The 10,620-nt window shown below is 32.1% G+C and overlaps 1 protein-coding gene across 2 annotated transcripts; it reads left to right on the top strand.

Moving 5' to 3' along the window:
• Positions 1-1,178: 1,178 nt before the first annotated feature.
• On the top strand, positions 1,179-3,691 carry LOC114750871 (FCS-Like Zinc finger 8-like). 2 transcript variants are annotated; one of them, XM_028939507.1, is made up of 3 exons: positions 1,179-1,252; positions 1,407-2,215; positions 2,987-3,691. In XM_028939507.1, the coding sequence occupies exons 1-3, from the start codon at positions 1,238-1,240 to the stop codon at positions 3,093-3,095; spliced, it is 933 nt and encodes a 310-aa protein (XP_028795340.1). In that variant the 5' UTR covers positions 1,179-1,237; the 3' UTR covers positions 3,096-3,691. The 2 variants fall into 2 exon arrangements, with proteins under 2 accessions (XP_028795340.1, XP_028795341.1); XM_028939508.1 differs by having other exon boundaries at positions 1,230-1,301.
• The last annotated feature ends 6,929 nt before the right edge of the window (positions 3,692-10,620 follow it).

Below are 10,620 nucleotides of genomic sequence, written 5' to 3'. Positions count from 1 at the left end.
TATAAATTTTAGAATAAAGGATTTTATGATTAAGAATTTAAAATATGATTAATGTGTATGATTATTATAGTGTGCCAAGGATAAGAAAGAATTTTTTTTTAAAAATCAATATAATATTTATTAGTATTTATTAGTAATAAATATTACAACAGTTTTTTTTTAAATCTTTTTATCAAATCATGTTATTTCTACATTAATATTAATTAAATATTAACACTACCTCTTATGCTTATTATAACAGTTAAATAACTAATTTATAAATACTAAAAAAATTAATTAAGTCAATCATTTGTCACATACATAAGCTGGTTTCACAAGATATTTTTTTTAATCATGTGTGTTGTAGCTATTTCTTATGAGAGTTTTCTTATTATGTGCAATTAATATGAATATTTTGAAGAAAAATTATAAATTTTAAAAAATAAAGTGAATTGATATTTTATGTTATTCTAATTTTAAATATAAGATTCATTTTATAATATACTAATAATAAATAAGTTTTATATTTATTATAGTATAAATAAATTTTATATTTAAAATGAACAAAACAAATCATTCATCCGGCTCCTGTATTTAACAGTAGAGGCTGCTTTTATTAGTGTGCATTCCATGCTCTACCCTGCTCTCTAGTCTATACACGCTATTTATGAGTGAGGTAAACAGTATGCTTATTAAAAATTATGTTAAAAAGATACTCCTCCGGTCCTTAATATAGGACCCAATTCTTGAGTTGGTTTTGGTCCTAAATATAAGACCTATTTATCATATTTATCAGTTTTATCTAAATTACCCCTATAGACACTCCTTCAACCATAATCAAATAGAAGAGGGAGATGAGGTATTAAAAAAGATGATTATGGTGTTTTAGGAAAAATGTGTCACTTTTCTTATAATTAACTAACTTACCTAACTTCCTTAATATAATCAAATTAGTTAAATGGGTCTTACATTAAGGACCAGAAGAGTACTTTCTTTTGGTGTATGACCTTTTTTTTTTAAGAATATATCTTTTTATTAAAAATAATTTTATTTAAAATACTGTCGTCACTAAAAGATACTTTCTTTTTGGTGTATGACCTTTTATATGTCTATAGAATGATGGAAACACACTTTTTTCTGAAGCTCTGGCCCTTTTGATCACGACTCGTGATGGATTCTCTCTGATTCCATTTTCAGAAACCAAGGGCGAGAAATCTCTGCGAAGAAAAGAAAAAGAAACTCGCTCTTCTTTAGAAATATGGAGGTCACAGAGGTTTAAGCCCAGAAAACCCAGAAAAAGTTTCTTGTTTCCTTTCTCTCTGGTCAGTTTCACGCACTCTGCTGCAAAAAGACGGTGTTTTTAAGAATCTAAACTTGTAATTCTCTGAAACTTTTTATTTTTGTGTGTTTGGTTCTGTTTCGCGTAGAGAGTGATGCTGAGGAAGAGATCCACAGGGACAGGTTCTAGAAGCAGGCAAGCTCTAACAATGGCGGATTCTGCTGCTTCTTCTCCGTTACAGTCTCCATCGGGAAATTACAGAAACCCCACTTCGTCTTCTTCTTTCTTCAGCTCGCCGGGGCTTTTCACGAACCTCACTTCAAAAGGGTTCTTCGAAACTGAAACGATCATGAGCCCAACCTCCATACTTGATTCCAATAAACCCTTCTCCGTCTTCAAAAACCCTTTTTGGTCTGAAACGAACAGCCCCAGAACACCGCCTTCTTCTTCCCTTGAACAGCCCCGGCGTTATTGGGATAAGCTCGATTCGAAACCAGTGGGTCTCGGCCTTGTTGATTCTCTCATTGACGACGATCAAAACCCGAACTTTTCATCCAAACCCGATAACCGAATGGTCGTTTTCGGATCCCAGCTGAAGATCCAGATTCCCTTGATTGCTCCATCGGAATCGATGAAGCCGCCGGAGAAGAAATCTGGGTTTGGATCTGCGAGCTCGAATTATTCGCCTCGAGTGACCCCAGGTTGTCTCTCTGCGAGTGAGATCGAGAGCTCCGAGGAGTACACTCGGGTGACCTCGCATGGTCCGAACCCGAGAACGACTCATATATTTGATGACTGCGTCATTGAGAGTAGCTGTTTCGATGTCGGAATTGGGTTGTCTTCTCCGGCGACGGCGATGAAGGAGAATGAGTTTGGGTATCCGTCGGAGAGCTTTCTGAGCTCCTGCTTTTACTGTAAGAAGAATCTTGGCCAAGGCAAAGACATCTTCATGTACAGGTAACTTTCTTCCTTCTGTAATAATTCATTGTTGATTTTTTAACACTTGAATCTAATCAAGGTATGATTAATTAATTGGATGGCAGACTCTTGTTTATATAGAGTTTAATTTGACACAAATTTTGACAGAAGAAAACTATGTTTCATTTCAATTTAATCTCACCTTAAAAAGGAAAACAAGGAGAGATTCTTGTGTTGACATGAAAGTTAAACAAGGGGAATCAGAGTTGAAAAGTTGTTTTATTGTGCAATATAACAATTTTATTTTTGAAAAATTAACATTTGCGAGTTCGAATTATGAAATGATGCGATTCGAGTTGGAAACATAAAAATTTGATTTTTAAATTATACAACTCAATTTATGAATATGAAAGTTCAATTTAGTTTGTCAGAAGAATAACTGGGCAATGGGTATATTACTTTCTGGAGACACAAAGAAGCCCAGAATCAACTAATTTGTGAAGCCAAATAATTCATTTACCAAATTGTTAGCTTAGTCTTCGTTCTATGTATCCTTAGAAGCATCATAAATTTTATTCCTTATATTCATGCATGTACAAAAAAAAAAAAAGTAACATAGCCATATATAATAAACAATAAGGACTGATTTTCTTAATATATAAGATAATACATACAATAACTTAGATTTCATATTTTCTTATTTTGAGATATCATATGCAAATATAAAGACTCTGCATCGTTCATAGTTGTTCATAGCTAGGGCATTGTAAAAGGAAGGGAATGAATCTCAATCTGTTTGATGCGTTTCAGGGGTGAAAGGGCATTTTGCAGCAGAGAATGTCGATACCAAGGGATTCTGATGGAAGAAGAAGAAGAAGGGATGGAAAAATTGGAAGCAGAGGAATTTCCCATATCCTAGGTTTCCTTCAAAAACCCTTGAAAGATCTTAGATTATTGTACCATGTTTAACTAGTTCTTTTAAGGTTTTGAACGATTTTCTGGGGAGCGAATGATCAGTCCCACAAAATCCATTCCATCTTTCGTGGGAACCTCATTGTAATATCAAGTTGCTCTGTTTTTCTTGATTTCTTGTGATGATGATGAGGACGATGGAAGAAGAAGAAGAAGAAGAAGAAGGGGTTTGGGAAGGCTAAGGTAAGGACTAAGGAAGGCTGTAATAAAGATAGTTTTGAAGAAGAATCAATGAGTTTTGTCGGGAAAAGTAAAAAAGAAGAAGAAGCTATTTGTGTTGGATTGAATTGAAAATTGATGTTGGGCTTTTGTCCACAGTTTTTAGCTTTTTCTTATTCAAAGTTGGTAGTGAAAACGATGTATGCCTAAAAAAAAAACAAGCTTCAACATTATCTTTGTTTTTATTTATTATTGATGATTGATTCCCCACAGACATATCAATCAAATAGATTGCAAGTGGTAAGTACTTTGCTGCACAAGCACTGTGTGTTTACGTAAGGAAAAATCATTTTGCAATAATGTGTAGCTTCTCTTAATTTTTAATTTGATATTTGTATGTGTTTTCTCTTATTCTTTTTTTGGCAAAACGTGTTTTGTCATAATTAAATATTTTAATTTTGTTCTTTTAGCACTATTAGTTCTGGTAATTTTGTTCTGTTGGAAGAGCTAACTATACTAGTAGAGCAAAATTGAAATATTTAATTAAGAGAAAAATGTGCAGGTATCAAATGAAAAATGAAGAAAAAATATTTAGTTAAGAGATTATATTTTGAAAACTTACACTAGATCTGACTAATTTGAACAAGGTTGAGTTTGATAATTGAAGCTTGAGGTAACTTAAAAGTATTAGTATTATTTATGGTTTAACGACTTCAAATGAGTCTTTTGTTTAATTTTATCTTTAAAATATTTTTTTTAAGTAATACTTAAACATCTTAAAATCTCATGACTGAAAAATGGTCTAAGTGCTCATTCCAACTACAAAAGATAAAATTGCAACTGATGACTGCCATTGATAAAATATTTTAAGAAGCATTTTTATAAAAAATTATTTTAGTGTTTGTTTGGACTGGTGGTTGCAATTAAATGCTTATAAGTATTCTTAAGTAAGTTGAAATAAAATTCTTCTTATATTTTTATCTTATATTCCGTAAATCACGATTAAAAAGTTGATTATAGTCCATTCTAAAACAAGCCCTCAAAAAATAATTTAAGAGTAAAATTGCATGCTAATCCTAACTTGTTTAGGGTTTCTTTTATTATACAAAATTAGAGGTGTTCAATTGTACTACCTCCGGTCCTTAATATAAGACCCTGTTTGACTTCTATTTTGGTCCTAAATATAAGACTCTAATCCACTTTGTCTATCATATTTATACATTTTTTTTTCCAAATTAGGCATTCTAAAAATGATAGTTCTAGTCAATACATTTGATTAGTAAAGATATTTTAGGAAAGACAACACCTATTTAGGATAAATAACTAATTCAACTTACTTTTTTAATTTCCTCAAATTAGTCAACTGACTCTTATAATTAGGATCGGAGGTAGTATTATATTTCAATCTCAGTTCTTTTGAAATGAGATTGTCCCGTCCCCAAAGTGAAATTGGACACTCTTGTCTTGATATATTAATTTTTTAATTTTTATAAATTTACTTTACTTATTATTATAATAATATATACTTTAATGATTATATTATTTATAATTTACAAATTTTTTTGCGTAGGTTGTATGATATTTTGTGTGTGAATATTTTGAGTTTATATTTATTTTGTCCTTCAAAAATAAACTTTTATGAGATTGAGATGGGGTTGTCACGATCTTATGATCATGTTCCGATCTTGCCCCATGAACACTCTAATGAACATCATTTGATCAATTAAAGGTGATTACTTGTTAGAGTTTTTGACCTTTTTATGGTGTATAGTGGGATTGGGTTTCTGTGCCAAATTTAATGAGTTTATTTAAATGGTTCTCTCTTGTTTTGTAAGCCGAATTATTTAGATCGTTGTATACATTTGATAACCAGTGAGGTGTGTCCGGTAGACTGGTAGATTCTTTTTTCTTTCCGCTGCACCTGTTGTGATGACGATGGAAGTCATTGTACAAAGCATATTTTTATTAATTAATGAAATAAATAAATATAATTTTTGGTATTGCAATGGATGCTGCAATAGAATAATAATCCAAGATTCTTTATATCTTTATATAGTATTCAGAAAAACCTCAAGGCTGCTTCTTTATTTGGATTAGTTGGAGTGGAAGGAAGCCATTGGAATATTCTCTTATTTAATTTGGAAAGGGAGATGAGAAATACTACTTCTGGTCCTTAATATAAGACCTTATTTGATTTTTATTTTGATATTAAATATAAAAACCCAATCCACTTTATCTCTCCTATTTATGTATTTTTTTCCCAAAGTAATCCTTCTAACAATAGTAATTCTAGCCAATACACTTGATTAGTAAGGATATTTTAGGAAAGACAAAACCTAGTTGTTACAAATAATTAACTTAACTTTTTTCTTTAATCTCTTTAAATTAGTTAACTAACTCTTATAATTAGGATCGAAAGAGGTAGTGGTAGTAATAATAGTAGTAGTAGTAGTAATAATAATAATAAGAAGAACAACAACAACCATGAATGTGGTATTATATTCCCATTTTTTTCCCTAAACAAAAGGGTTATTTTATAACTTCTGAATTGAGGCATCACGAGCCGCAAAGCTCTTCCACAATTCTGCCAAATATTTAGCACAGATGTAAAGTGGGGGGGGGGGGTGGGACAAGAGACAAAAACACATGAACTTAATGAGTGTCATTCCCTCCATTGTTAAATGTTACTACTTCAGTATTTAATATGAGAGTTAGTTTGATTTTTAATTTGGTCTTAAATATTAGATTCCAATCCACTTTATCTCTCATATTTATTTATTTTTCTCAACGTAGTTCATGTAGTAGTGGCATATGTTAAGTATTTCATTAAATGCTAGTTCTAGCTAATACACATAATTAGTAAGGGTATTTTAAGGAAGACAGTGCTTATTTATTACAAGTGACTGATTGAACAAACTTAATTAATCTACTCAAATTAATTAACCAACTCTTATATCAAAGACTGGAAGTAATATTACTGTCTCCTATCACAACTAGATTGCGGATACTAAAAGAACTAGTTAAATTGGTACTAATAAATGTGTTGATTTTTTAAATCTCTCTTATTAATTATGTGCATTTGAATTACTTTTCTGTCAACTAACTATCTATTTATTTTATGCGATTAGGCAAAAAAGCTTAGATAAGAGATGTAAACTCGAAAAATCAATATATCATTATCGTAAAAAATATTTTAACAGAATTGACCTCTTTATCAAATCAAAATGGATTTTGGAAAGGAAAGTCTGAAAAGGAGTTCTTTTTATAAAAAAGAAAAAAGAAAATGATTGCAGATTATGTTGGCCCGAAATCAGGGGAAATGGACCACTTATTTATCTTGTAGTGTGTGTAAATGGATCTGCTGGTGTACCAATGTGAAAAGCAGACTCCAGGACCAGGAGGTCCATCCTTCCATTACCTGGCCCAACCTGCCATATTTGTTTCCCAAAAAGAACAAAAGTATTCTGCCAGAATTAATTTTGAACAAGTCTCTGTAATTTGAATGATTTAATCAAATCTTTATAAATTTAAATGTCAAAAGCATTAATATTGATTTAATAATTGAAACTATGAACTTTCTGTGCCCATGGAATCAGGTTGCCTTTGGCCTTCTGAACTGAAAATATGAATTTAGGTTTCAAATCATATTTGGCATGATTATAGAGGCAATTGGTTCTCTTCCCCCCCCCCCCCAACAAAAAAAAGTAACTTTAGTTGAAATGCAACAATTTTTTTAAAAAACCTTTTATCTTTTGACTTTTCTTCAAATTTAAACACTAGTAGTATAAAATTAACTTTCCATATGTCATTTAAATGTGTTTATGTCAAAACCGGTTATTTGATGAAGGTTTATCTAAATATAAATCATAATATCACGTCTCGTTTTATTTGAAAAAGGGTTAAGGTGTAATTTTAATAACAAAGTTTACTCTAAGGAGCACTGGGCACCATAAAGTTTATTTGGGTGCAAAAATATACATGAAATTGTCAACAGGGAGCATCTGGTACATGCCATTAACGTCCGCTAGTTTACCGTTAGAGGGGCCCAGAAAGTCAGTTTAAGGTGCATTTTTAACAACAAAGTTTGCATCAAGGGGCATTAAGGCACCATGAAATTTTTTATTTATTTATTTTTAATCTCCTCAAATTAGTCCATTGCATCCTATATTAAGGACTGGAGGTAGTACTTGGATGCAAGCAATAAACCTCATATCCTAGAAGGGAAAGATGTGTTTGCTTAAATACATATAAAAGGCTTGGAGGCTAAGAAAATGACATGACAGAGAGAGTGTGCGTGTTGACTATGATGAGAGAAAGATGGATCGACTTGGAAGTGAAAATTGATGGAGAGAAAATATAGCATTTGGTGAGACCGAAAAGAATAAAATTAATGGACGTTTATGGAAGTTGAAGAATTTTGTTTTTTTTTTTTACAAAGTTCATGTATATTTTTACACCCAAGTAAATTTCATGGTGCCTAATGCCCCTTGATGCAAACTTTATTGTTAAAAATACACCTTAAAACTGACTTTCTGGGCCCCTCTAACGGACGTTAATGGCATGGTGTCAGATGCTCCATTTTGACAACTTCATGTATATTTTTGCACCCAAATAAACTTTATGGTGCCCAGTACCCTTTAGGGTAAACTTTGTTGTTAAAATTGCACCTTAACCCTTTGAAAAAATTAAAGAAATGAGAGGATAAGAAGAGACATTGATTATTTACTAGGTGCTCCTCTCACCAATATTGACGCCAACGGCACGAAAGCAACAATGCAACTACTAAGAATCACGTGTATAAGTTTTTACAAGGCACTAAATGTTAGATACTTTTTTTAGTATGAATTTAAATTTTGATTCACCGTATCATGAAAGATTTACTCTTTTTGCTAAGCCTGACCCTATCAATCATGTGTCACATGTTTTTTTTTTTTTTGGTTGCCTATAGTATCTTCTCACCTGAACGGTAAGAGATTAATTTTTCAGAGTACTGTCAGACGCAGTTGTAACAGGGAGCCCTCTCAACAAAGTTTTTTCCATACAAGTAAAGATTTTTTATCCTCCAACGTTCCATCATTGAAAATTAACGGTAAGAAACTCCATCTAAAAATATTGCAAGTTGGGCTATTAAAGCTCCGAAAACAACAACAAAATATTTGGCCTGTGCCCAATACAAAAAAAGAAGAAAACTTGTATTTTTAGTTTTAATACTTAAAATATTTATTTTTAATTAAATTAAGATAAGTGAATTTTTTTATAAATTTTTATTTAACAAAATTCACTTATTTCGATTTGATTGGGAAAAATTAAGTATATAGCACTAAGTATATTAGATTCTAAGTCTTTCTTATAAAGAAATACCACATGCAATTAAATAGAGATTAAGAAAGTTACATAATATGGATTATCTTCTCACAATGAACTTAGGCTAATCCGTGATACTACATTCTTTAATATAAGATATATTTAATTAGTTTGATAGATTAAGGAAGTTCGATAAGTTAATTAATTATAAGAAGTACAAGCTTTTTTAAAAAAATATCATAATTATTTTTTAATATCTTCTCTGTATTTTCTATGGAGAGTATCAATATGAGTAATTTAGAAAAAAAAATGATAAATATAAAAAATAAATTTTATTTTAAGATTAAAATCAAGGAAAAGCAAGGGGACAAGCTAAAGATAAGTTATAAGATAAATATAATATATATATAAATATATAGATATATATTTCCCAAAGCACTTACAAAACATCCCAACTCCACGAAACTAATATTTGTATGGGACCAAACCGGAAGCTGAAGCAAAGAGCCAAAGGGGGATGGATTAGCGTGGAGATACGGGGGGGCCTGTGAGTGATGAAGCTGGTGGACAATACAGTCAGCCGCACATGGTGGGTCTCCCTCTGCTCCACTGCCTTGTCCTTCTCCGATCCATCTTTTCCATGCTTTTTGAAGCCCCAGTGGTCTCGGCTCCGAGGCGCAACGCATTCACTCCAGTATGTGACTTCTCCTTCAATTACTCACTCCCCTCTTAATCTTCCATTTAGAAACACGACTATACCATACCCTACACGCAAAATTTCATCAATTACCACGTGCCCTCTTCTGCTTTCTGCTCATTAAGTTGTATGATTTTCCTTCTAGGGGTTTCTTCTCCTTCTTCCTCTACTTAATAAATCCAAGAACATCTCAAATTTCTAGGCCAAAAAGACTGGGCCTGTCCTATTAAACTCCTGAAGATGATTGTAGATTGTATTTGTCGTGTCTGTATTTGTATGAGTGGTTCTGAAGTTTCTAGGATTCTTTGGTCATTTGATCAGTAATAGATAGTACCTGAAGCTGACTCCATTATTGTAGTTAGGTATAATCTGTGATAGTGAAGGTTTGCCATCAAATTTTGCCCATAGGCTCTATAGACCCACTTGAGTTCGTTGTTTAATAGCCATTACTGCTACATGAAGTGTCAGTTGTAAAGGCCCTGATGAGCAAATGTTGATATGGCGCTGTCAGTACAAATGGTTAAATTCATTCTTCCCCATCCTAATACTTTAGTAAAGAGCTGGGCATTGTATTCCCTACATTTTCAACCACTGCCTGTCTTATTATTAGTCTTGCATTTATGTTATTAAAGGTACTTTTCAACTATGTGATATCCTAATCAGATAATCTTAATCAGATATTACCTCTTCTGTACTTCATATCCCCGCCTTAATTGTTATGGATAATGCGGCAGTCAATGTCCAACTCAGTTTAAAGTTTGATAGCTCATACTGCTTGCATTAATGTCTTTATGTCCTTCTTTATCTTTTATATGATTAAACACCTTGTAGGTTGTTCATACAGATTTTAATATGGCCTTTAGTTGTTGTTATTGGCTTATTGCCTTTATTTTATTTGCGTTTTAGGGAATTTAGGTTTTAGGGTACTTTTGGTAGAACTTTATTCTGTTGGACTTGAGACTCTTGGCTTATTGTCTCTTTAAGTTGAACATCAGAAAAGCTTTGGCATAAGAGAGAGGGAGGATGAATATCTGTTTTGTGCCTAAATGATTAAGGGAAAATTACGTACAGGTCCCACAGAAGGTAATTATTTACTCTGAGGTCCCACAAAATGTTAAAATCACTGACAGGTCCCAAGGGACCTTAGAGTAATATTTTCGATTTGTGTAAAATGACATTACTGCCCTTCATATTCTAGATTCACATTTGCTATGTCATTGCGATGTACAAACCTCACAAGCGACTATTAACAACCCAATGAGAGGGCGTTTAACAACCCTAGCAAAATCCGTTAACAACTTATTTTATAGAA

The sequence above is a fragment of the Neltuma alba genome, unplaced genomic scaffold, assembly GCF_004799145.2.
Source record: "Neltuma alba isolate B1F8T4 unplaced genomic scaffold, ASM479914v2 tig00006662_pilon, whole genome shotgun sequence".
In the NCBI taxonomy this organism is placed as follows: domain Eukaryota; kingdom Viridiplantae; phylum Streptophyta; class Magnoliopsida; order Fabales; family Fabaceae; genus Neltuma; species Neltuma alba.
Note: the sequence above shows the minus strand (reverse complement) of the source record. Positions and strands in the feature narration are given on the sequence as shown.

What these genes read in the sequence shown, in the direction of transcription:
- LOC114750871 (XM_028939507.1), top strand. An exon ending in AAAGACATCTTCATGTACAG is followed by an intron (nt 2,216 to 2,986) that starts GTAACTTTCTTC and finishes GATGCGTTTCAG; the next exon opens with GGGTGAAAGGGCATTTTGCA.